Raw genomic sequence first — 27,859 nt, 5'->3', positions numbered from 1 at the left:
TTTATCAATAATCCTAACATTCATCTAAAGCATAAATTAACCACTTTACAACATTAAAATATAGACAAAACAGGCTTAACCAACAAAGGCACACAATATACCTTTTCAGCTGAAGAACCTGTCAAAACAAATGTTGAGAAAACAGGAAGTGGATATTTGGTTTGAGGATCCCAGCATTCAATAGTGGCTCCCATAGGAAGACAGAAGAGAGGCACAGATTCTGAGAGTGGAAAAGACTCATAATCTTCTTCCGGATAGCGAAAAATCAAACCTTTCAGAGAAAGATAACATTTCTTTTTTTAAAAAAAAATCACTTTTACATAAATTGTAATACATATACATTGTAATATCAAATTTCTTAGAAATATTTGTGTGAAATTTCAAAATTAATTTTTGCTATAACAGAAATTAAGATAAGCCAATTTATCCTTTATATGCTATTCCTCAACTTAGATTTAATTACAACATGAAAATGTATTAAGAATACTAAAAAAGGACTGAAGTCAGCTAATCTTGATCACCAATCAACACATTTTTTAACTAAATATGTCAACACCTTGTGAAGAATGGTAAGAAAGTTAAAAGGAAAATTTACCAATTATTTCAGTTAGTCTTTGGAAAAAAATTTAAAGAAGGGATGTTATTTTAAAAATGCATGGCAAGAGAAGTGACCCCAGCCCCTACATCAGTGCTGAAAGCTACAGTGTAAAAGGCACTCAACATGAACTCAAGACGGGGTAAGTATGTGAGTCCCAGGAAGGAGGGGCGGGCAGCATCCCTGAGAGCCCTAACAGAGCTCTTCAGAACAAAGGAGCTATACACCATCAATTAATTAGCCTCTAATGTCACCAATATACAGCCCACTTCCAAGCTAAAAACTTGAAAGCAAGATTTTAGTCATTCGGTCTCCAAAACTCTCTATTACACTAAAATATGTGTCTCATAATAAATATCTAAAATTTAGATTTTAAATACTTTTATAACCTTTCTGCAAATATTTCAGGTTTGAGCATTATTTCTTGATACCTTCTCCCTTCCAAAGAAAAGAGATTTCAAGTATCATGTGTTACAGACATATTACAGCAATATCATATTCTAAAATGATTCTGAACTTCCTATTAGTTGCTTTTGTTTTTATATAAAGTAAATGGTTTATTTCATTAGCATGAATAGTTTTATGAGGACTATCAAGAGTTTTCAGATATGGATTTGCCTAATTTCCTTCAAAAACTGCATAAGCAAAAAGTAATTGGCACTGCTTCTCTTCACAAAGAAGCATTCCAGTATCTTCTATTTACAACTGGAGCATACCTGTGTTTTCAGATTTTATCCCACCATACCAGTGGGATGAAGAAGTCACACTTAAATCTTTACAGCCCTTGACACTTTAGTGTGCAGTTAGAGTGTGGCGATAGATTTCCCAAAAACTTCATTCATGGCAGAAAAGTTTCTCAGGCCCTCCTCTCCTCCATATAGCTGATTCTTTGCAACAAGAGAGAAAGGAAGCAAGTCCACCTTTCATGGCAAGTAACATGTGGTTCAAATCAGACACACAAAGATAAGAGAAGGAAATATAAGAAGTAAAGATACAGTTTGACACCTTTATGATTCTCCAAATACAAAGATCAAAGAACAAAATTTCCATTGTATTATTAAATGTATTAGTATAGACCAAAGTTCGGAGGTTTATGCCTCATATGCTTGCTTGGACAAAAGTTTAAATTTAACAACATACAGAGGGCAGTATTAGTAAGTCTTATATAATGCACCAAGAAAACTTCAGCCGTCACATGCTAAAAATTATATATAATTAACAAATCAATTCCATAAAGCACATAAAGGACATATTTTGTCTCTTCTAGCCAGCCCAATGTTAGCATTCACTAGTTTGTCATTCACTTACCAGCCTTATATGCTATTGCATTTGAAGCAGGCACAGACTTCTTATAACACAGAAATACACTGGAACCCCACTGTAAAAGATAAAAATTGAGTTTTCAAAAACAAAAAATGAAAAGGAGGAACTGATGATCTAGAGATTATTTATCCAGACAAGTCATTTAAAACTCCTAGTTAGCCAGATACCTGCCTGTAATCCCAGCATTCAGGATAAAGAAGCAGAGGGTAGTAAACTTGGGGCCACTCTGGGTTACAAAGACCCTGCCTTTAAAAACAAGCAAAAAGAGCTTGGTATCTTAGTTAATAGGTTAGGGTTGGGGTATTTGTGAAACCCGGGTATGATCCCCAGTGCCACATAAAATTAGGCATGGTGGTACATGCCTGTTACCTTGGCACTAGGGAGGTGGAGACAGGACTGGGAATTCAAGGCCACCTGCATAGCCATTTCCAGACCAGTCCGGGATGGGATATATGAGACACTGTCTCAACAATAATAAATATCTTAAAATGAAAACCTATGTTTATAAGGCAAGGAATGTAGCTCAGTATAGCTTCAATTCTAGCACCCAAAAGAAAAGCAAAGCACTGTTAAACAGCTGACATGGAATAAAGTAAAAATACAGTTGACAACACAAAAGAAAAGAAACAAGTGTTTCGGGTTTTTTGTTTTTGTTTTTTAAGATAGTTTCAAAAAGTTAAGAGTTCATGAGGCCAGTAGGCATAGTTGTTTGTTAAACCAGACAACCTGAGTTCAATCTTAGGGATTCTCATGTTGGAAAGAGACTCAATTCCCAAAAGTGATCTTCTGTCCTCCATGTGTGCACTCACATACAGACTAAAGCTTACAGTTTTGTAACCATTCACAGACTACTAGTTCTTAAAAGAAGTCACACAAAGAGGAACCAATATTGGAGCCCAAAGTAGGAAAGACTGGGTTCCCCAGGAAACTATGCTGCCATCATCTCCACTAATAGTTATGAATGCATGCATTTCTGCCTATCTTCAAGATAAATCATAAGCGTCAGTCATATACAACTACAAACCAAATGTGCATGCCCAATTTCCTTCTCCATAACTCTGTGTGCTTATATGAGGCAGGGTCTGACTTTGTGACCCACAACAAACAGCCTGGGGAAACCCTCTTCAGCCAAGGTCAGCTTTGAACTCCTGAATACTGGGATTACAGCCATGTCTGAGTTTTACTAACCCTTTCAAAAGGTAAGCATGTAAAACCACAATACTTAAAATAAGTAACTACAAAGAGAGTTCCCATCCAATCTATCCACACTGTCCTTAAAGTTACTACTGAAAACAAGAAGCTAATAAATCTCTATGTTAATGTAAGAGATAATATTAAAATATACCCAGACATATATAAAATCCCTAGCTTAAATTATACTTTTCCTGTGTGCCATGAGAATATTAAAAATAATGATTCATGCACATTATAAAGGCAAGGCTAGTACTCCATAATAAGGGACCTACAGCTAGACTAGCATGCACAGGCCCTCACTTGATCCCCAGCTCCACAAGTCTTTTTCAATTTAAAAAAATAGAGAGATAAAAGTATAAACAAGAGTCACAGAGCTGTGAAAATAAATTATAGAACCCGTATTAAACCTTTTGGGCTTATTTCCAAACCAATGTTCGAAAAGAAAACAACTTTGTTCTTACCATGCCACAGTTTAAGTTCTTATCAACTTTGCAGAAAGTGTGAGGAGGGGTTTCCCCTTTACTCGTTATAATAACACAGATGTCAGTTACAGCCAAGGAATTCTGGGACCGAGCTGGAGGAGCCCTGCGATAGGTGATAAAGATTCTTTGGGAAGTAGTTGAACTATTGTTGACATTGGCACAGCGACCATAGGGCGTGGCTTGGATCACTTCACATCCTGGAATAAGCCTTTCTTTCCCTTCATATAGTACTCTGCAAGGCAGGGAAGAAAGGGATTAAAGGTTAATGTTGTTTTCTTGAAATAAGAAAACGAAACTTTAGTCATCACTATTCCTCTCTAAACTTCAACCAAAAACCAAAACTAAAATTACTACTTTAAGAATTATAAACCTCTGTTATATTTCAAAATCTAGAACACAATTTAAGAAGCAAAAACTGTACTGCGCAACTCAATTTTTTATAACAGGAAACCTAAGAAATGGGAATACCACAGACATCCTCAGGTCAAGCTTTAGAAATTCTATGGAATATTCAATTTAGTGGTTTCAGGAAAACACCCTTCCCAATTCCTGTCAAACTTTTATCTTTAAAAGTCCTTAGACCAAGTGAGTCCCACTCACTAGGGGCGCAGAGGCAGGAGGATCTCTGTGAGTTCAAGGTCAGCCTGGTCTACACAGCAAGTTCCAGGCCAGACAGGGAGAGAAAGCAAACCACAAATCTATCCACTCACAAATGATACCTACCACTGAGTAAGTAAAAGTACCAAGTATCCCAATTGATGCACAAGACTAACAAAGTCTAAGACCTGCCTCAGACAAACAAGGAATTCCAGTTTGGCCAGGGTTATAAAGTAAGAGCCTGTCTCCAAAAAAAAAAAAAAAAAAATATATATATATATATATATATATATATATAAAATGAAAAAAATTACAAGTCACATAAAATAACATACTTTTTAAATTGATACACACAGGACATGGTGGCACACACTTTGTAGTCACAGCATTTATGGGGCTGGAAACAGTCTGGTGGGTCTTCGAAACTTCTATAGTAGCAAACACTGTACTCTAGGTATACAGCCAAGACAAATAAAAACACAAATGCTCATAGTAGCCAAAATGTGGAGGGAAAATATCAAATTGCCACTAATTCAGACAAAATATGAAAGTCCTCAAGAGATGACTGTCCAGCAATTAAAACAATGAAATATATGGAAAATCCCACCCTCATGAAGTGAAGGAAGCTAGCTATAGAAAACCATGCTAGAACAACTTCATTTATATGGCATGTCCAGAAGGGGCAAATGTTTAGAGACAGAAAGCAGAATGGTAACTTCCTAAGAGTAAGGAACATTAGCAAGAGGCTGCCAATTAGGTACAGGGTTTCTTTGGGGGGAGATAAAAATGTTCTAAAATGGAATATAGTGACAGCTATATAATTCTTCAAATACACTTAAAAAAAACGGTAAATAGATGATTATGTCAACTTCATTCACATATAAAGCTCCTAAAAAGCCAACTAAATATTAACACATAGTATAAAGGCCTTGCAATTTAAATCAAGACACTATCAGCAACTAAGTAAGAGAAACAACAATGAGGGGCTAGAGAGGAGGCTCAGAGGTTCACAGCATGTATTGCTCTTTCAGAGAACCCAATTTAGGTTCCCAGGATCTACATCAGATCACAAGCACCTGAAACCCCTGCTCCAGGATTTCCAACGCTCTTCTAGCCCCCTTGGGCACCTGCATGCACAGGAGAGACAGACAGACACAACAGGCAAGCAGACTCCCAGACACACACACACACACACACACACACACACACACACACACACACACACACACACTTAAAAAATGATAAACCTAAATTTAAAACCTAAAATAAATACACAGAAGCTTATGGACCACAGCCATGTAGGAATGTAGGGCTGTAAGTCTACCCATTTTTTCTGATTTACTTACTTATTTTTTTTTTTATGTGTATGAGTGCTTTGCCTGCATATGTCTGCGCACCATGCACATTCAGTACCATTGGAAGCCAGAAGAGGGCATCAGATGCCCTGGGGCTGCAGTTGTGCAGACTAAAACAATCCACTATTCTATCATTCATAAAACATTAAGCAAAAAAAAAAAAAAAAAGAAAAAAGAAAATAGAAGGGCAGGCAGAGGTGGTGCATGTCTTTAATTCCAGTAGGTAGACAAAGGCAGGTGGATCTCTGAGTTCAAGGCCATTCTGGTTTACAAAGTGAATTCTAGGACAGCTAGGACTACACAAAGAAACCCTGTCTCAAAAAACTAGAAAAGATTATGAAAATAGATAAATAACGGCTTTTTAATGCACAAATATTATTAACCCAGTATAGCAACATAAACATAAGCTTCTAAGGTGAAGAAAGGAAACTTGGCATGTAACTCATTATAGAGTCAACTATACAGTCTTAACTCTCCAATAAAATATGAAGAGTGGCTGAGTGGATTAAAAATAAGATTCAACTGTTTGTTGTATGCAAGACATTCAAAAACATACAGATGGAGAGTGAAAGGATATGAAGCAATACTCCAAAAAAAAAAAAAAAAAAGGAGAATCTGAAAGCAAACAGGACCACCTATACTCCTATCTGACAAAGCAGACTTCAAGCCAAAATTATTCAGAAAAGATCAAGTCCTTACATACTATCAGAACAAGCTACCAACGCACAACCATTAAGACATGAGGGCTGGAGGGAGAGCACAGGGGCTATGAATGCTTCCTGCACAATCCTTAGGACTGGAGTTCAGATCCCAGTACCCAAGCAAGAAGCCAGCATTCCTCACACACCCGTAATTCCATCCTTGGGAGGCTGAGACAGGAGGATTACTAGAAGTTCGAGATCAGCTTGGCCTATATAAAGTGTTCTAGGCCAGTGGGGTGGGGATAGGGAGTAATAAACACAATTTACCAGCCTTTGGAATACAGCAAAGGTAGCTCTAAAAGGAAGATAATAAAAAAAATAAAAAATAAAATAAAAATGAAAGGCTAGCAGCATAGCTCAGTGAGTAAAAATCACTTGCTGTCATGGCTAAAGCCCCGAGTTTGATCCCCAGACCCCACATGAGAGAAAGTGAGAAATGATGCCCTCAAATTGTTCTCTAACCTCCAGATGTACATTGTTAAGTTTCAAACCCAGGACGAAAAAGGCTGAGGTGACTATCATACCAAAGGGGAGCTGGCAGCCAGGTTCTCCCAGTTACTGGACAGGGATCAGAGCACACCCCACCCTCTATCCTGAACTCTGCAGCCCAGGGGCTGGACTGCCCTTTCCTTCCCCTAGAGGCTCTTCTCTATATAATCCATACATTTTGGTTACCTGCCCCCTTTTCTGTACCTTTGGCCTCTTGGCTGCTGCACCTGGCTCCCTACGTAACCCAACTCAGCCTGGTCACATCCACTCTGGACTGTCCCAGATGTCCCTGCCTCTGGCTTTGCTCTCCCTTTTATCTACAATAAACCACCCCCTTTGTCTGTCAGTGATAGCACACGCCTTTAATCCCAGCACTTGGGAGATAGACAGATCTCTGTGAGTCCAAGGCCAGCGTGGTCTACAGAGCTAGATCAGGGCAGACTGAGCTGCAACACATAGAAATCCTGTCTTGGAAAAACAAACAAACATAAGAAAACAACTTCCCCCTACACGATACCTCAAAGCAGTCATGTCCTTTCCTTTCCTTTGTTCATTCACATTCATTAATATGGTCCACCCACACATGCACATTTATACACAGCACTGGATGGATGGATGGATGGATAAGTTAAAATTAAAAATCAGAGTCAGAGAGATCTCAAATAAATAGTACACCCTAGTATTAGATAAGGAAGAACAAGAAAGACACAGCAATGTACACCTGTAATCACTTTTAAGTGTCAGAAGCAGACCTATCATGAGTTCAAGGCCATCCAGGGCCACATAGTGAGTTTCACAACCTGAGCTATCAAGTAAAATTGGTTGGATCCCTGTTATCCATGGTGAAAGGGGAGAACCAACTCATGAATATTGTGTGACACCCCCCCCCACCAAACAGGCTCACTGCAGCACATGAGCAAGCACAAATATATACACACAAAAGTAACAACGATTTCATTACAGAAAGGAATGAATGGTTCAACATATGCAAATCAACATAATGACAAAATCAAATGATCATCACAATGGGTTTAAAAAACAAAAAGGCCTTTGCCCAAACTCAACATCTCTTCATAATAAAAGCCCCGAAGAAGCTGGGCACAGTAACAACATGCCTTTAAATTCCAGCACTCCTGAAGCAGAGGAGAATGTATCTTTGTAAATTCCTGGTCAGCCTGGTCTATATAACAAGTTTCAGGCCAGATAAAATAGCATAGTAAGATACTATCACCAAAAAAAAAAAAAAAAGAAAAGAAAAGAAAAAAAGAAAAAGAAAGAAAAAAACAATAATAGTAAAATCTAAGAATAAATAATAACTAGCAAAATCTAAGAATTAATAATAACAGGTACTCTTTATATAACAAACCCAGAGCCAACATTACACTGGGAAAAACACTGGAAGCACTATCTGTAAAAACCAGACAATGGACACAAAAGCAGATACTAGAATAGTGGAAGAGAATATAGGACCTAGAGGCCTGGAGAGATGGCTCAGCAGTTAGGAGCACTGACAGAGCTTCCAGAGGACCAGGGTTCAAATCCCAGCCCCCACATGACAGCTCAGAACTGTCTGTAACTCCAGTTCCAGGGGACCTGATATCCTTACACAGGCAAAACACCAATGCACATAAAAATAAAAATAAATAAGTAACTTTAAGAAAGAAAGAAAAAAAATACAGGACCTAGAAATGAAGCCATGCAGTTTCAACTACCTGATGCCTGACAAAAATGTCAAAAACACACATGGGGGAAATAAAGAAATCTTCAACAAATGCTGCCAGTAAAAATGTGAAACCATACACAGACGAGGGAAACTAGATCCCTATCTTACCCTGTACAAAAATCAATAAAAATACATTACATTTTTAAATATAAGATCTCAAACACTGACAGTACTAAATGAAACCACTTGGAAACAACACACATTGTCAATGACTTTCTCAATAAGACTCCAATAGCTTAAAAAATAACAGCAAGAACTGACAATCACAATTGCATGAAATTAAAAGCTGTATAACAAAGAAAATACCTGGTGTAATTAACCCAGGGTCAGTTAATGGCTCAGTACATGCCACCAAGCCTAAGTTTGATACCTAGGATCTACATGGAAGAGGAGAAATGACTCACACAAGCTGTCTTCTCACCTCTGCATGTACACTGTGGCACCACCATCCCCAACACACAAACACAAAGACAAATAAAATGTAATAATCTTTTTTTTCAAGTTTCCATTTCACTCCAGCAAGAATGACTATAATCAAGAAAATCTAAACATAACAAGAATAAGGGGGAAAGGAATCCTCTTAAGCTGTTTGTGGGAATATAAATTATTCCTGCCACTGTAAAATTCAATATGGAAGTTGCTCAAAAAAATTAAAAACAGAACTACTACATAACCTAGTTAGACCATTCCCGGGTATACACCCCAAAGAATCAAAGTAAGCATACAACAGTGACACCTTGTATACTCATGCTGATCACAGCATTATTCACAACAGCCAATTAGTGATAGAAGGCTAGTTGCCCTTCAACAGATGCATGGATAAAAAGAAAAATGTGATAGAGAAACATAATGCAATTTTATTCTGCCATAATGAAGAATGAAATTATCTCATTTGTAGAGCACTGCACACAAGGGGCCAGTATCTACCAGAATTCGAGCCAGGATCAGAAAAGCAAGTGTCACTCATACATGTAGAACCTATATGTATGATTTTTTTCACTTTTTTTTCTTTTAAAGCAGTTCTGGGGACTTAGGACCTAGGAACTTGTATGTTAGGCAAACCCAGCCCAAACCCTAATTTAGAAAGGAAGGGAGGAAAAATGACATCCTTTAACCCTGATATTTGAAACAAAAATCTCATGTAGCCCAGGCTGGCCTTGAACCTGGTATACAGACAAGGATGACCTCAAATTTCTAATCTTCCTGCCTCCAAGTGCTTGGATTACAGGTATGAGCCACCACACTTGGTTTTAAAGGAATGCCCTTTTCTAAAGATATTTGGTTTATAATCATATACTATACAGTGCAAACAGTCCCTTAGTCACAGTCTTTAGTCACAGTTCTTTATATTTTTTATAACTAAGATTATGAGCCAGGCAGAGGTAGCACAAGCCTTTGATCTCAGCATTCAGAAGACAGAGGCAGGCAGATCTATGTGAGTTGAGGTCAGCCTGGTCTACAGAGAAACCCTGTTTCAAAAAAATCCAGGAAGAAAAAAAAAGATTATGTATAAACATGCACTATATCCTTGAACTTAATTTTGAAACAAAAAACATAAAACTACTAGAAACTCCAAATTTCTACTACTATGTACCTTTTTTATTTTTACATAATTCCCTTTACCATAGCATGCACAAATAAATAAATAAATAAATAAATAAATAAATAAATAAATAAATAAATAATCATACCCAATATCTGTAAGGGGTGGTTTATCTCTCCCTCTCTTATAACACAGAAAAAGCTCTGGGCTTTTCAGACTTCCATAGTTCAAGTTTGCTTGAAGTGCTGATGGAGTGGCTTCGACACAGGTGTACCCTTCTGGTACTGCTTCCCCAGCTGATTTGATAATAACTGCAATGTCTGTGATTGGAGCTTTAGGACCAGTTGATTTAGTATCTATACGATTTATTTCTTGATCCAAAAGAGTTGATGTATCGGTGAGACCTGCCACTACAAAGTAGTCTGTCACTCTTGGTCCTTTGTCTTCTATCATGACTGCTGTTCTGTTTCCTAAAAGGGAAAAGAAAAGGTATCAATAGTTGGAAATACTTTATACTGATCAAAATTAAGACATCAAGTTAGGAATAATCAACTACCATACTTTTCAGATCTATAATCAAACTTCATTCCGTAGGTTTTTATCATCTTGTCAACTTTTACCTAAAAAAAGTAGGTCTGGAACATCTGCAATATAACTACAGTCATTTCATGTACCTATAGCTCTTATTTTAAGATCATTTGCTGGATATGGTGGCTCGATCTGTAAGCCAAGCACTTGGAAGGCTAAAGCAGGAGGATTTTGAGTTTGAGGCCAGCACTACAGAAAAACATGGATAAGGACTATCAAGATGGCTCAAGGGGTAAAACATCTGCCTCAAAATCCTAATGACCTTAGTCTGATGACTGAAACCGACAAGGGAAGAAAGTCAATTTCCCTGCAAGATATCCTCTGGACTCCACACTCACAATATGGCATACACACACACACACACACACACTCACACACACTCACACACACACTACTATTTATTCAGTGAAGATTTATGAACTGTTGATCTAGGGATTAATGGTGTGAAAGCAACCAGACCAAAATATGCATATATGATTCAATTATTGTTATTATTGTTGTTGTTGCTGTTGTTATTGTTGTTGTTATTATTATCCAGACAAGATCTACTATGTATCCCTGGCCGGCATAGAAGTCATTGTGTAGATCAGGCTAGCCTCGAAGTCACAGAGATTTGTCTGCATCTGCCTCCCCAGTGGTGAAAGTAAAACATGCACTACCTACCATGCCTGGGCCCATATAAATTTTAGGAACTTTCTGGAAAGATGTCTCAATGGTTAAGAACACTAGCTGCTCTTAAAGAGGACCTGGGTTTGGTTACCAGCAGCAACATGGTGGCTCAAAACCATCTGTAACTCCAGTCTCAAGGAATCTAATGCCCTCTTCTGGCCTCCAAAGGCACTGCATGAGCACAGGAGAGCAAAGGCATACTGGTAGGCAAAACATGCACACACATTAAAAAAAAAAAAAATCAAAAAAATTATAAAAGCTAGGCATGGTAGCACACATCTTTAATCTTAGCACTTGAGAGACAGAGTCAACTGGATCTCTCAGTTCAAGGCTAGCCTGGTAATACAAAAGGAGTCCCAGAATGGCCAGGGGTATAGAGAGAAGCCCTGTCTCAATTAATTTTTAGAGGCTATATTGATAAAAGACAGTATCAGGAGAAAATAGTGATATCTTCACTATCTTGATTTGGCAATGGTTTCCAAGTGTATAGATTTGTGTCTTTTAATATAATATTTAATTTAATTATTTCAGAATATCATACAATGTATTTTGATCATATTTATCCTTAGCTGTTGCTTTGACTCCTTCCAGATCTACTCAGAACCTCCTTTCCACCTCCTCCACTTGGTGTCTGTCTTTTCTTTTCAGAAATAAAACACTAAGTCCAATGTGTGCTGCCCACATACTCAGGGATGTGAGGCCATCCACTGCAGTGTATTAACCTGCCAGGAGCCACAACTGTTCAAGAAAACTGACTCTCTTGTCTACCGAAGTCATCAACTATCAATAGTTCCTTGGTTAAGGGTGAGGGCTCTTGAGTCCCTGTCCCCTCCAAGATTTGTACACTTTAAATATGAGTTGTACATTTTATCTATTTATCTTTCAAGGTTTTTTAAATAGCACATATCAATTATATACAAAATAGGCTTCGTTAAGACATTTTCATACATGTATATAATGTATTTTGATCATATTTAAGACCCTATCTAGGCAATGGAGTACAGAACTTTTTAAAGGAGGAATTTAATGATAGTCCATTACTCTGCTGATTTAGGTACATTTAGATTCTATTATATTTTATTCTCATTTTTGAACTATCTCAACATCTTCTAAATTGCCTTATGAACCTCTCAATGACCCCACTTCCTTTAACAATTCCTAAATTTCTAACCATGTTGATCTTTTTTATGTCATCTCATTCTTTACTTCCAATTTGAAGACAAATATTTTGCATAACTAGATTTCTTCAAATTATTGAATTTCTTCAAATTATATACATTTTGCATTCAATACCCAACACATAACATGTTAAATAACAAGTTTTACTTCTAGTTATCTAGCCAGAGTAAAATTGCTATCTTGAGGTAATTGTCCTGCACCCACCAGATTCATTTTAGCATTTTGACAGCAGCATAAAGTATGGGGGGCAGTTGGAGCAGATGGTTCAGTGGTTAAGAGCACTCACTGTTTTTGCAAAGGACTCAGGTTTGGTTCCCAGTTCCAGGGATCTGATACCCTCTCTTCTGACCTCTACAGCCACTAGGCACAGGCATGGTACATATCCATACATGCATTCAAAGACACAAAGTAAATAGGTCTTTAAAAAAAGACAAAATACGGGGCTAGAGTGATGGCTCAGCAATTAAGAGTGCTGGCTGCTCTTCCAGAGGACTGGGGTTCAATTCCCAGCACCCACATAGCAGCTCACATCCAACGGTAGCTCCAGTTCCAGAGGATGGATGGGACACCCTCATACAGATATACATGCGGACAAAACACCAATGCACATAAAATACATAAAAAGTTTTTAAAAGAGACAAAATACAAGGGGTGCTTATTTGGAAGAGTGTCAGAACATGGTCCAAGAATGGAGTCTTATGAGAATTCTGAGCACTTGTGAGAAAAATCCAAGAAAACACACAAGGGTCTTGTGACCTCAGTTTCTTCAAAGCACAGAGCTGTTCTTGGAATGCTTTCGTGCCCCTCCCAGGGGAGTGACTTTACTTCCACTGCCGTTATTCATGTGCCTCTACTAAAAACATGTTTTTGTCAGGTGCAGCCTCCTTGTGAATGCATACTTTATTCAGGTAATTCTTCTTAACCTTCAGAGTATAAATTGCCTGATGCTCTGAATAAAGGTGGCTATTGGACCAGACTTGAGTCAGCCCCATTTTTAGGCCTTCTCTCCCAGGCTCACCTGCCAACTAGAGCAGTAAACAAAAGGTATCAGTGGGAGTGGGAGGAAGATGACAGGAGAGGGCATGAAAGGTTAAAAAGTTTTGTTGCTGTTGACTTTTGAAACAGAGTCTCGTTATGTAGCCCAAGCTGACTTTGAATTGTTGCTGATCTACTTGCCTTTGCCTCTTTTATTCTTTAAAGATTTATTTTTATTTGTTAATTATTGGGGGGGGGGGCTGGAGTGATGGCCCAGAGGTTAAGAACACTGGCTGCTCTTGCAGAGGACCTGGGTTCAATTCCAGGAATACATAGGGCAGCTTACAACTGTCTGTAATTCTGGCCTCAAAGGATCTGACATTCTCTTCTGACCTCCAAAAGCACTGCAAGCATGTAGAGCACAAATACACAAGCAAGCATATCATCCACACATATAAAAATGGTCAAATTTTTAAAAACATTAAAAATATATGTATCTGATGCCGGGCAGTGGTGGCGCACATCTTTGATCCCAGCAATCGGGAGGCAGAGGCAGGCCTGTGAGTTTGAGGCCGGCCTGATCTACAAAACTACAGAGAAACCCTGTCAAAAAAAAAAAAAAAAAAAAAAAGTGTGTGTGTATGTGCGTGTGTGTAGAGGGGGGTGTGTACACATGAATAAAGAGGCCAGCATGGTCTACAAAGCTACAGAGAAATCCTGCCAAAAAGCAAAAAACATGTGTGTGTATGCATGCGCGTGCGCGCACACACATGAATAAAGAGGCCCTGAAAGGCTAGAGGTATGTGGATTCCCCTGAAATTGGAATTACAGGCTGTTTTGAGAAGCCTGCTGTGGGTGTTGGAACTCGGTTCCACTGAAGTGCTGCTAAGTGCTCTTAACTGCCGCACCATCTCTCCAGCCCTGTAGTTACATTTTTACAAATTTGGGGGTTTTTTGTGTGTTTTGAGGAGTGGGACTCAGTCACAGCAATCCTTTGATCCTTTGTCTCACCCCCTGAAATGCCCAAATACCAGATACCTAACTCTTTACCTTGACCTTCAGACTACATCTACTTTACAGCTGACACCATTTCTCTGTATGTGTACCTCACATTTTTCCTTCATCTATGTAAGGACACTAAGCTGTCTCCATACCTTGCTGCTATCGTAATGCTGAAATGAGCAGGGGAGGGGTGCACAACTCAATATCATCCATACAGTTCCTCTCATTGTAATAAAAAGGTTTCTTTCAGGGTTTTAAACGTTTATCTGCATGTTTCCACACCATGCAGAATGAATGATAATTTTTTTAATCAAGGAAAGTACCATTTTATCAGTTATTGGCTACATTTAAGAAATGTAAAACAGGGCTTAGTGGTTTCCTTTAGATAGCTCTATCAAAATCAGTTATGCCTCCTGTATCAGAGAACGATAAAACTCAAGTCCTTTCGAATAAAATCAGTTGACAGAACAATGATATTCTCCATTGTTGTATGTGTTGTGGCAATGATAGTTGTATGTGTGGTTCCAAGTTTTACACAGGAGTAATGTAAGAGAGGGCTTGGGCTAGATAGTTTCATCCCAGTCAGCCAAGGCTATTAGAGTGAGGTCCTATCTTAAGAAAGCTGATGGGCAGGAGGGGAGGGGTGGGGAGGGAGAGAGAAAAGAGAAAGCCAGGCAGGATAAAAGAGCCTAGAAAGAAGTACATGCAGCAGCCACTACCAATTGGATAAATCCAGTTGCTAACTGCCAAATACCCTTGGGAAAACTAGAGCTTCCCTTTTTGAATGTTCTGCAGAGTCAAGATGGCCAGGTGTGGTGGCAAAGGCAGGAGAAACACCAGGCGTTTTGAAACTGGCCTGGTCTACAGTGAGTTCAAAACCATCCAGGGTTGTTTAGTGAACTCTTATCTCAAAGAAAGAAGGGAGCAGGAGCCAACCTGGGCTTGGTGGCCCCTACCTATAATGCCAGAATTTAGGAGGTAGCAGCACAAAGATCAGGAGTTCCTGGCCAATCACATGGTGGGATTGATTCTGAGGCCAACCTGGGCTTCAGGAGACTCCATCAAGGCAACAGAAAAGGGCTAAAAGAGAAAGAGGTAATGGGGGTGAATAGAATTAAAATAGACTATATGTATGTATGAGGATGTCAAAATGAAACATTATCATGTATAAATAATATGTGCCAATAAAACATTAACTTTGGTTAATGTCAATGTCATTAGTAGGACAATTATGCCATAGTAATATAAAATGTTTTATTTTGGAGTTACGTTTTTTTTTTTTTTTTTTGAGACAGGGTTTCACTTTGCAACTCACTATGTAGCCCAGTCTGGTAATGGAAACATGGCCAATGCTCCTGCTTCAGCCTCATGAGCACTGGGAATTACCATGTCCAACTAGTAACATAAACTGTTACCAGGACCTTGTCAACTTTTCTATAAATCTAAAATTATTCAGAAGTTAACATTTTAAGGGTGGGGATGTGTCTCAGTGACAGATCACTTGAATAGCATGGAAGAAGGCCTGAGTTCAATCTACAGCATCACTAGAACTTGATTTTACTCTTTACTGGGGATTGGGAGTGTCCATGAGAATGTGAACACATACTAGAGGAGACCAGAGGTGGATCTTAGGTGTCTTCTGCAATTGTTTTCTGCCTTATTTCTAAGGCAAGGTCTGTCACTGAACCTAGAGCTCACCAACTGAGTAAACTGGCAGCATGACCCCAGGAGGTTTCTGTCTTTGCCCTCTCAATTTGAAGATTATAGGAACACAATGCTTTACCTGTCTTATTAATGTGGGTACTGGGAAGCTGAACTCAGGTCCTTTGCTTGCACAGCAAATACTTTAACAACCATGCCAATTACCCTGCCCCAGTAACTTAAATATATATTTTTTATTAATTTATTAATATGCATGTGAACAGTATCAACAGCAGCAATAGAAACAAGCAAATCAAGCAAACAGCACACATGTCCATCAACTGATGAACAGACAAAATGTTATACCTATATATAATTATTTATACAATGGGGTGTGATTCAAGAGTAAAAAGGAATGAAGTAGCAACACATGCTACCACAAAGACTAAGTGGAAGAAGCTAGTCACAGACAACCATGTGCAATACAGTTCTGCTTCAGTAAAAATGCTCAGAACAGCAAGTCCAGAGAAACAGGAGTGGATGAATAGCAGACTCGGGCAAGCAGCGATTCAAGAAAAATGCAGAAAGACTGTAAATGGGTAGAAAGTTCTGTTCAAACTGCTTCATGAGCCAGGCATGGGAGCACATGCCTATGATCTCAGCACTAGAGAAAAAAAGAGGAGGGTTGGAGATGTAGAAGCCAATCTGGGCAACAAGAGATCCTGCCTCAAAACAAATAATAGGTTCTAGAGCATGGGTTGTCAGGGGGTTAAAAAACACAAATACTTACATTACAATTCATAACTGTAGCAAAATTACAGTTATGAAGTAGCAGTGAAAAGAATTGTATGGTTGGGGGTTACCACAACATGAGGAACTGTATTAAAGGGTTGCAGCATTAGGAAGGTTGAGAAACACTACTCTAGAGATGGCTCAGCAGCCAAAAGTGCTTGCTAGCTGCTCTTCTAGAGAACTGAGTCCCATTCCCAGAACCCATATGGGGAGATTCACAACCATCTGTAACTCCAGCTCCAAGGGATCCAACATCCTAACATCCTCTCATGACCTCTGTGGGTACCTGCATTCACTCACATACCCAAATGCAGATATACATAAGAAATAAGTAGTAAAAACAATTCCGTGTGTGTCCCTCCTAGCTCTGATTGCTTAAAAACACACCCAGAAGCAGTGTTACCAAAACAAACAGTACCAATTCCACCCCTACAGTAACACACCAGAGCAGGGCCCCTTAGAGAAATGACAAGGCTGAAGTGAGTCAAGGAAAATACTTGGTACACCCAGAATGCCACATGCAAAGGACACTTCTAAGACTAATGTGGTCCTGTCACAGTCCTGTCAACAGTCACAGGGACTTGCTTAAAGAGTCTCCCATAGGACATTGGATGATCTCTGAATCAAAATGAGTGGCAGGAACTGGAAATACGACTCAGGAGTAAGCTCCATGCTTAGCATACAAAAAGACAATGGTAACAATGGGTTATAATATATAATAATATGATATATTCTGGTCCTACAAAATGAAGAACAAGATTCTTTAAAAAAAAAAAAAGAATGTCAACAGATATTTGGGGGAGAAGGAATGACAGAAAATAAACATTTAATAATCATATATTCGGATTCAAGAGTGTTCAGTTTCAAACCCAGGACAAAAGGCTGAGGTAACATATCAAAGTGGATCTGGCTGCCAGGTTCTCCCAGCATCCCTCAGTCCCTACCTGTTACAGGGTCCTCCTGGCTCATATACCCCACTTCCTACCCTAAACTTTTCCAGCCCTGGGATTCCCTTTGCAACTGCCCTTCCCTCTATAACCCAACCACTGTGGTTAACCTTCTCCTTTGGCCTCCTAGCTGCTGCACCTGGCTCCCTCTCTCCCAGCTCTCCTTCCCTGCCCTTTCTCACATGGCTCTGGTCATGTCCACTCTGGACTCTCCCAGATGTCCCTGCTTCTGGCTATGCTCTCCCTTTTATCTATAACAAATTTTCTCTTCCACTGTACCTAGAAGCAGTCAAGTCCTTTCCTTTTTGATATTTATTTTTTTCACTCAATGAGCCCTGAGTATTAAACTGCACAGCAATAAAACATTGGTCTGGTGAGAGAGCACACCAGGAACTCCAACACTCAAAATGCTGAGACAGGAGGATCTTGAGTTTGAGGCTGGCCTGGACCAGATATGGAGCTCCAGGCCTAACTGGACAATAAAGAAAGATCATGTCTCAAAATTCAAAACTGAATTTTGAGGTCAGTGAGATAGCTCAGTAGATAAATAAACTTATCACTCTACCTGACAACCTGGGTCTCCAGGTCACATTGTTAAGGAGAGAATCAATTCCTGCAAGTTATCCAGACCTACACACACACACACACACACACACACACACACACACACACACACACACACACACACACACACAATCTCCCTCTCTCTCACATTCTCTCTCACTTTCACACTCTCCTCCCTCCTCCCCTCCCTCTCTCTCTTGCTGTCAAAAAAAAAAAAAAAAAAAAAAAAAAAAAAAAAAGGTCAGGGATGGCCCAGTGATTAAAGTTTTTGCTTCATAGGCATAAGTTCAATCCCCAGAACCCATGTAAACTCTGAGTAAGCTTGGCAGCTTTTCTGTAATGCTAGTCTCTGAAGTCAGAGATGGAATCCCACAGTAAGCTGGCTACTGAGACTACCTGCATGTGAGCTCTTCATTTGACCCTGCTTTGAAAGAAAAAGGCAGAAGAATGGCCAAGGAATATCCCTGACATAGACATCTAATTTCACACTCACACACTTGCACACACCTAAACACACACCACACACACACACACACACAAGCACAGGAGAAAGGTTTAAAATAATATCAGCAGAGGGGTGGTGGCACACACCTTTGATTACAACACTCGGGAGGCAGAGGCAGAGGCAGGAGGATCTCTGTGAGTTTGAGACCAGCCTGGTCTACAGAGCAAGTTCTAGGACAGGCTCCAAAGCAATACATAAAAACCCTGTCTCGAAAAAAGAAAAATAATAATATCAGTAAACATTAGTAAACAAAAAAGAGCCAGGCTTGGTGGTTTGTATCTTTAATCTCAGCACTCCAAAGGCAGCAGGGGCTGGGTTATTGATCTCTGTAAACTCAAGGACAGCCTGGTCTACAGAGTTCCAGGCTAGTCAGAGCTACACAGTGAGACCTGTCTCAAAAAGAAAAAAAAAAAAAAACAAAAAACAAAAAACAAAAAACACAGAAGCTGGAGGCACGGCTCTGTGTTTAAGAGCAGCAAATGCTCTTCCAGAGGAAGAGTTTGCTCCCAACATAGCAGCTCATAACCATCTGTAACTGCAATCCAGGGGATTTACATTTTGGCAAAACACCCATACATACATATAAAAAAAATTAAGTTAAAGAAAATGCTGGAGATTATAGGTGAGAATATAATCTTTCAGGAAAAAAAGAACTATCATGTAATAAGGGAAATGCTTTATAAGAGAGAAGAGAGCCTAAGTATTTCTTTGAAAAGTAAAGAGCCCCACACACCTCAAATGACTTATGGTTGCCACTGCATTATAGTCTACAGAATAAAAAGTGCAACTATGCCATTCATTCATTCATTATAGAATAATTATTTTTTAAATATTAGCATTTATTTGTTTTGTTTGGGAAGGAAGTACAAGTTGCCACAGCATACATGTGGAGGTCAGATGACAACTTTTCAGGAGCCGTTCTCTCCTCTTATCATGTGGGAAGCAGGGATCAAAGTCAGGTTGGCAGGCTTGGCAGCAAGTAACTTTATCCACCGAGACATCTCACCAGTCTCTGAATAATTCACCTTTGTGTGTATTAACATCTCCTGTGTAGGGCTGGGAATCTAGCTAGTGCTGAAGTACATGATAACCATGTAAAAGTTGGCTCCAAATTCAATGTCAGCACCCTTAAAACATCTATCTTCTGTTTTGTTCCATTAGCCAATTCCCAAGCAACATCCAGTTAATTATAATAGGTCTAAACTCTCTCTTTTCACTCTTACCAAAAAAAAAAAAAAAAAAAAAAAAAAAAAAAAAAAACACTTCTCAGGTTTATTCATCCAGGCTTCTAAGTTTCCAGGGGAAAGCAGGGCTTGCTTAGTGGTACATACCTCATGTACTCATGTAATACATACCTCATGTAATCATGGCACTTTAAAGAGCTAAAGAAAGAGAACTGGCATGAGTTTGAGGCTCATCTGTGTCAGACTGTGAACTGCAGGCCAGCTTGGGATAAAAATCTCATCCAATAAACAAATAATAAGAACAAAAGATTTTGGAGGGAGGCAAATGGAGATTTTTATTCATAGCTACTTTTTTAAAAGATTTATTTTACTTTATGTGTCTGAGTGTCTTAGTCCCTATCTAGATGTATGTATACCTCATGCACTCAGTGCCTGTCAATGTCAGAAGAGTCAGAAGATATGGAACTAGAATTACAGAAGACTATGAATCACTATGTGGGTGCTAGGAATTGAACCCAGGTCCTTTGCAAGAGCAACAAGTATTATTATCCACTGAGCCACTTCTCAAGCCCCAGAATGACTTTAAAGCACAGCACAGGGGCACTGGGAGATGGCTCAGTGGGTAAAGAAGCTTACTGGCAAGCTTGTTCAAAATGTTAAGAATTAGAGCAATGAACATACTAAAAGCAACTGGGCATACAGGTCCACCATCAGTTGGGAGGCAAAAGCAGGATGGCAGGTATGTGTGTTTGAGGACTGAAGGGGAAGGGAGAACAACACTCCTCTGGCCTCTGCAGGCACTTACACTCACACATACACACATATACACAGACACACAGACACATCATATAAATCAATCTTTTAAAACAAAAAGAAAAGCAAGCTTAACCATTAGGAAGAAGGAAGGGGGAGTGACACAAAGAGATTGGAGAGCTGGCTCAGCAGTTAACTCTTGCCACTTTTCCTAAGGACCCAAGTACAGTTCCCAGCACTACATCCTTCAGTTCACAACCACCAGTAATTACAGCTCAAGGAAAGCTCATCTTTCAACCTCCTTGGGCACTACTAAAGGTACAAGCAATTGCAACAAAGAACAATCAAGATCAACAAAGAATTGAGAGCCAGTATGGTGACACACACCTGTAATCCTACAACTCGGGAGTTAAGAGGCAGGAGATGGAGAATCCAAGGCCAGACTGTGATGATAATTAGCCCATCCATACATACGATAGCTCCCACATAATCTCACCAGCGCATGGCCACCTCCACTGTAAACAGCCCCTTCAGAGTACTTCTGTATTAATTTAATAAGTAATGAATCTGCTGCATCCACACACTGTCATCACCCAGAGTCTCTAATTTATATTAGAGGCCCCTTTGGGTGGTATAATTCTATGGCTTTGAACAAATGAATAGTCCATACATCTACTACTATAGTTTCATATGTAGTTTTTTTTTAGTGCCTTAAAATTTTCTATGCTTTGCCTCCCTCTTTGCCAACCCTCCCCCGCCACACCCACCCAACACACACACTGGCTGTTATTGTTTCTCTTTCCTTACTGCTTTTTTGAGACAGGGTCTCATAGCCCAGGCTGGCTTTGAACTGATAATTTTCCAACTTCAGCTTCCCAAGGACTAGGATTACTGGCAAGCCCAGCCTTTTGCTGTTACTGGGGTTTTGTTTTGGTTTTTGTCTAATTTTTTTTATTATTATATGGGTGGGTGGGTGTGGTACAGCACATGCATAAAGATGGGAGAGCAACTTGCAGGAGTCACTTTGCTCCTTCTACCATGTGGGACCCAGGGATCAAACCTAGGTCATTAGGGTTGGAGACTAGCTCCTTACTTGCTCAGCCATCTCACCAGCCCTATTTTGTTTTGAGACAGGATCTTGAACAGCCAAGCTGGCTTCAACCTCACTCTGAAGCTGAGGCTAGTCTTGATCCTCCTACTGCCACCTCCCAACTACTGGGAATTACATGCATGTAACATCATGCCCAGCTATTTAATTCCATTTATTGTTACCTGTTTTAGCTTAGGGCCACTAGAATTTCTAAAATACATATGTGAACTGGAGGTATGATTTGGTGGTTAAGGGAGTGTTCAGGTATGCATAAATTTCTGGGTTTAACAAAAACAGCAACAACAACAAAAACCACAGAAACTTAAAGAGGTCATGCATAAGAACTGTACGGCATTTCCTCCATCGCTGTAATCTAACCAGTAGTAGTAAGACAAAGAAAAAGTCATATCAATTTGAAAGGAGGAAGTATTACCAGTTTTCTGGAAGTCAAATATCAGTTTGAGTAGACCATAGTGATGAAGACCAGCAATCCCTGCACTTGAGAAGAGGACACAGAAGAATTTTGTAAATTCCAAGTTACCTAGGCATTTATCTTTCCCAGAATTTAAGAGGCCCAGGCAGGGAGACAGCAGCAAGTTTGAGGCCACCTTGGTCTATACAGCAAGTTCCAAGCATGCCTAAACTATACAGCAAGACTTGTTAAGGAAAAAAAAAGTTTCACACTAAGTTTGCCTTTAGTCCCCATACTTAGGCAAAAGCAGGGGGATTATAGAAAATTCCCACAAATACTATTATAAATTTCAAATAATAAAGTATCTAAATTTGGAATTCCTTACACTATGATGCTAAAAGACTTCTTTTACTAGGCTATAATAGCTGAAATTCTTTCCCCAATTTTCAACTCTCTTTTTGGTGCTCTGTTTTGTTTTTTCCAAAACACGGTCACCACTTAACCCAAGCTGGCATTTAACTTGTTCGCTGAATAGTGGGGCTGTCCTCATACAATCATTCTGCCTCCACCTTCCAAGTGCTGGGGTGAGTAGAGATGTGCAACACTACACCAGGCTTCCCAAAGTTTAACTGCATGAGAGCATCCCATTCCACCAAGACATTCCACTGCTGCCAATCTATAAAACTGACAACCTGAAAGAAGGTACAGCTTGTGAAGCACTGTCCAAAAAAGAGGTAACATTCTAACTTGTGTACTATGAAAACTTGTGTCCTAATTATAACAGACCTTCTGTTTTCACATCACAACAGTCAGATGAAACAACCTGCCACTGACTCAGCTGCTCTCCTTTTCACTTTACAACCTGCACTTCAGATACAAGAACAAGACGAAAACATGACTTTGAAAGTGAGCAGCAGAGCTGATATGGTATGTGTCTTGGCAGGAGACAACAATGAAAACATGAGATGCTTCGGGCTTGGCTGGTGAATATACAAAAGCAAGGCTGCCTTGCCATTATTTACCATGCAAAACCCTCCATGCATAAGTAGCACACTGCCCAGAAAGTGTTTCCTTAGAAAGATCACCTGCCCAAATAACCATCCAAATCTGGCACCATGAATTGTTACAGCCTGTACAGTATGCCAGTTCCTTGTAACTTAAAATATCTGCTTTTAAAAAAGTTTCTACCTACAACTTTCCCACCAACTTCTTCAGCTACAAACTCAAGTTTATACTACAAAATATTGTATTTATCCCCAGGATGAACTCATTTATAAATGACACTCATTTATAAATGACATTTATAAATTGTTAAAATACAAATAATCAACATTTCTGACACATCTTTTCTATTATTCAATAACCAAACAACTATACCCCAGGCAAGGTACTATCAGTCAAAAATCAAATGACACGGATTATTTCACTAAAACAAGTAATAAGGACGATTAGACAGACCCCTTATAATCTCAATCAATTACTTTATAGTCAAAGGCGTGAGTCACCATGTGTCCGGGAGTTGACTGAAGTGCAGAAAACCTTTTGCCACTAAAAACGACTCAAACCAATCCAATAAGGGTCATGTTCATAAACACAAATCTAAGTTTATTTTGAGATCTCCGAACTCCCCAGTCGTACATTAAGAAGGCAGTTTGCCAACTTGTTAACATTAATATGGGGAACAGAGCAGAAAACACATCAGGTTTTTGTAGTTGTAATGACTGAGATACAAAGAAAGGTTTTCCTTTTGTAATTTATTTTAATTCGTCTACAGAAAAGTCACACAAAGCATTCTAGACGAGGTAATTTAATATACATGATTACCTCAACTCAAACGCTTACTGAAAACTTGGCAACTGCACAGTATACCTAAGAATCCCTTCTATCTTACTTCTCCTTGGAAACAGATAGAAAGGGAAGACCTACTCCTACGGTTGAGTGGAGTGTGAGAACATCTAAACTCCAGTTGCACACAATTAAGCAGACTCAGTGGGTCAACTGCTCAGGCTCCAATGCACGACAACCTCTGTAGGCATAATCGCACAAGCTGAGCTTTCAGTACGGGGGATGACACCTTCCCTCACATTTGCTCAAGTAACTACGGTAACTGCCCTAAATTTTCCCGTGTGAAACCAACAAAATGTGGGGGAAGAAAGGGAGGGGGCATTTTTAAAAACTGGGTCATTCCTTATTTGTTCTCTCCAAGCACATTCTTCGGGAAACGGCCTACGAAGCACAAAAAGGGGGGCCGGGGAGGAGAGGTGACAGCATCCCAATACTTTAAAGTTACAGTTCTTCCAAGAGTCGGCACTAGGGGCTCATTAGTTGGCTTTATTTGCGTTTCGTCACTCCGGAGCTAAATGGAGCCTGCCTATAAGTTATCCCCAACAAGGCAGCCCTAAGCATCGGCCCGGGTCCGGCAGACGAGGAAGTTAAGTGTCCTGGATTCACCTGCGGCACCTGCCCGCGCCCCGAAGCCTCCACCTCCGCAGCGTCAGCCGAACCCTACACTCCACCCCAGCTCCCTGGAGGCACCGCCACCGCTCAGCAACCCGCCGGCAGGGCCAGGGCCCCCGGAGTCCGGCTCCCGCCCCACCCCGGCGGCAGAGGCCAGGCCCCGGCCCAGCACCGAAGCGATCCTCACGAGGCCCTCCGGCCGCAGCCCGCGGGCTCCGGGGACCTCCTGCCCGCTGAGCGCTTAGGCCGGCCAGCCCGCCGCTCCCCTCCTCCGACTCGGTGCCGCACGCTACCTGCGCGGCCCGGCGGCGCGGGAGGCATAGGCAGGGCGGTGGTGCGGACTCACCTGCGCCAGCCCCGTCAGCGCCGGCCGGACACTGCAGCTTCCTGGGGCGAGAGAGCGCCGGTTACGCGGCCTGGGCACCCTCAGCAGGCAGGGCCGGGACTCGGGCGGCCCCTCTGCGCCTGCGCCTCCGCGCGGCCGGGTCTCGAGGGGCACCGCCTGCAGCGAGGGCAACTGCCGGCCGAGGGGCTCGCGGGCGCTGCGGGAGGGCCGATGCCTAGGCGCTGCCCGCGGCGAGCCTGTCCCGACCGCGGGCCGCCATGTTTCTGTTCCCTCTTCTTTTTTGCCTTCCCCTCCTTCCGCCGCTTTCCACAGAACACCACTTTCCCTCCCTTCCCTCTCCCTTTCCTTCTGCGGGGGCGGTGGAAAGGGCGCGGGGAGGGCGGGGTCCGAGGTCGGTCCCGCCCCGCTGGAGCCACGCCTCCTATGTTTTAGGCCCCGCCCAGTGGTTGACCCACGCCCCCAGACTTGAACTAAGCCTTGCGCTCAGGCCACGCCCCTGCGCCTGTGCCGGGGCCCCGCGAGCTCCTTGGCTGGCTGCGCAGACCGGGTTTCCGTCTCCTACCCCTCCTCCTGGCAGAGGGACCCATCCTGGCCGACCTCGGGGCTCACTCTAACAGTCCTGACCCTGGCCTCGCAGACCCTGAAGAGAGAGATGGCTAGCACTCCGGGCGCTGCTTGCAGCCTCGCTAGACAGTTCTGTGTTTATCACGGTGGCCTGGAGCAGGTGGCCGCTGCTTCTCCCGACTCGGGCTTTCCAAGACTGGAAAAGTGACACTGAATAGCTCAAGGTCAATGAAAAGACAGCCAAGCGAGACGTGCAGTTCTCCTTTAGGAGAGGCTGGAAATCCCTCTCATAAATGGGTGACTCCAAAGTCCGTGTGACTTCAGGGCTGCGCCTTTACAAGCCAGCCACAGACCTCTGGAGAGAGCTTAGCTGCGCTGGCTTTTGCGAAGAACTCTTTAAAATAATCGGTACCCCGCTGCCTCCCACAGGTAGCCTAGATTTGTAGGTATACATTCTGTCTTCCCTGTAATGCAATTTTGGCAAAACATTTCTGACTTGTTATGCTGAGGGCTGGGGGGGGAGGGGTGGACAGGGTCTCACCATCTATTCCTGACTGTCCTGCGAGTCTATTTGTAAACCAGACTGGCCTCTTCCACTCAGAAAGCCTCCATTGCTGGAATTAAAGACGTGCGCCACCACTCGGTGACAACTTTTTTAAGGTATCAACTTTTCAAGGAACAAATGACCTGAAATAAGTTAACTTTTTTCCTCCTGGCAAAAAAAAAAAAAAAAAAGATTGGCCAGTGACCCACAGCTGACTGAATTACAACTGATAAGATTTTGGGGGGAAGGGGAAACAGGTATAATGAATGACATGTGTGAACATGCCTTAATGAAACCCGTTCCTTTGTATGCAGCTAAAAATTCACTAATTTTATTTATTTACTGTTTTTTGAGACAGGGTTCCTCTGTGTAGCTTTGTAGACTAGGCTGGCCTCGAACTCACAGAGATCCGCCTGCCACTGCCTCCTGAGTGCTGGGATTAAAGGCATGAGCCACTACCATCCAGCATTACTAAATTATTTTAAAAATCTGTACATATCTGGTGAGTACTTCTATATAAAATGATTGTTTTACTAAGAATTACTCCTTATTCACTATTCTTGTTAAAAAGTGGAACATTAAGTCTGATCGATACATGCCTGGTTGTCGATTTATTTCTGAAGTTTACTGCAGGTTTGAAAATTTTTGGCTTTGACTTCTGTAACACACTGTTTTTCTAACAATGTTAGCAGTCAGAATTGACTCAAGAAGAAACAGTGGTATAACTGCGGCTCCATTAGCACCAGTTAGGAGTTAGTCTGGAACCTTGGAAACATCCTAACACTAACAATCCAGATAGCAGAGATTTTAAAGACACATTCTTATTGGAAAACCTAATTTGTGGACTTTGTGAACTTCCTCACCAATGTGAAAATTAATATTTCCAAAATATTCAAATGGAGTTATAGGTTTAGTTTAATGGAAGAGAGCTTATTTAGCCCGCATGAGACCCTAGGTCAGATCTCTAGCTCTGAAAAAAAAAATGTATTGAGTATGTATCATTAGCCCTTGGGCATGAAAGGGCCTCCCCTTCTCCCCAGCCCTGTTCTTTGGTACCTGCAAAAATGGGAGGGGGGTTGTTAGAGAGATGACTCGGTATTTAAGAGTCCTTGCTGTTCTTTCTGAGGACCAGAGCTTAATTCCCAATACCCTGCCCAGAGGCTCATAATCACCTATAACTCCAGTGTCAGGGGATCCAACAGTCTCTTCTGGCCTCCAATGTTACCCATATGTACATATACATATCCTCACAGAGGCATACATATAAATAAAATAAAAATTAAAGCTAAGGAACCCTTAAAAAGCAATGAAGTCAGTGTGCTGGGTGGTTTTATGTCAACCTGACACAAGCTAGAGCATGCACAGGAGAGTTTCAATTGAGGAAATGCCTCCGTAAGATCCAGCTGTATGCAAAATGCCTGTGGAAATTTTAATTAGCGACTGATGGGGGAGGGCCCAGCCCTTGAGGGTAAGACTACTCCTGGACTGGTGGTCCTGAGTTCTAGAGAGCAGGCTGTCTTAGAGCTAGCATTGCTGTGATGAAACACCATGACCAAAGCAACTTGAGGAAAGGGTTTATTTGACTTATACTTCCATGCCACAAACAGGGCAAGAACTGGGAGGCAGAAGCTGATAGATACCGTGG

General features: G+C 41.0%; 2 protein-coding genes across 2 annotated transcripts in view; one reads left to right on the top strand and one right to left on the bottom strand.

Moving 5' to 3' along the window:
• The window catches only part of Dennd4c (DENN domain containing 4C), a 96,442-nt gene extending 71,188 nt beyond the window's left edge, over positions 1 to 25,254 (bottom strand). Inside the window, exons 1-5 of the mRNA XM_051188146.1 lie at positions 25,107 to 25,254; positions 10,151 to 10,472; positions 3,574 to 3,826; positions 1,904 to 1,973; positions 102 to 271 (exon numbers count right to left, since the gene is read on the bottom strand). Coding sequence (XP_051044103.1) covers positions 102 to 271; positions 1,904 to 1,973; positions 3,574 to 3,826; positions 10,151 to 10,455 — 798 coding nt within the window. The 5' untranslated portion in view covers positions 10,456 to 10,472; positions 25,107 to 25,254. The remainder of the gene's footprint in view (positions 1 to 101; positions 272 to 1,903; positions 1,974 to 3,573; positions 3,827 to 10,150; positions 10,473 to 25,106) is intronic.
• On the top strand, positions 23,198 to 25,324 carry LOC127224794 (uncharacterized). The gene is made up of 3 exons (XM_051187966.1): positions 23,198 to 23,230; positions 24,727 to 24,950; positions 25,006 to 25,324. Exons 1-3 carry the CDS (start codon positions 23,198 to 23,200, stop codon positions 25,322 to 25,324), a joined length of 576 nt encoding a protein of 191 aa, XP_051043923.1.
• The last annotated feature ends 2,535 nt before the right edge of the window (positions 25,325 to 27,859 follow it).

This window comes from Phodopus roborovskii, unplaced genomic scaffold (genome assembly GCF_943737965.1).
Source record: "Phodopus roborovskii unplaced genomic scaffold, PHOROB, whole genome shotgun sequence".
Classification (NCBI taxonomy): Eukaryota; Metazoa; Chordata; class Mammalia; order Rodentia; family Cricetidae; genus Phodopus; species Phodopus roborovskii.
This window is presented reverse-complemented; position numbering and strand designations above follow the sequence as displayed.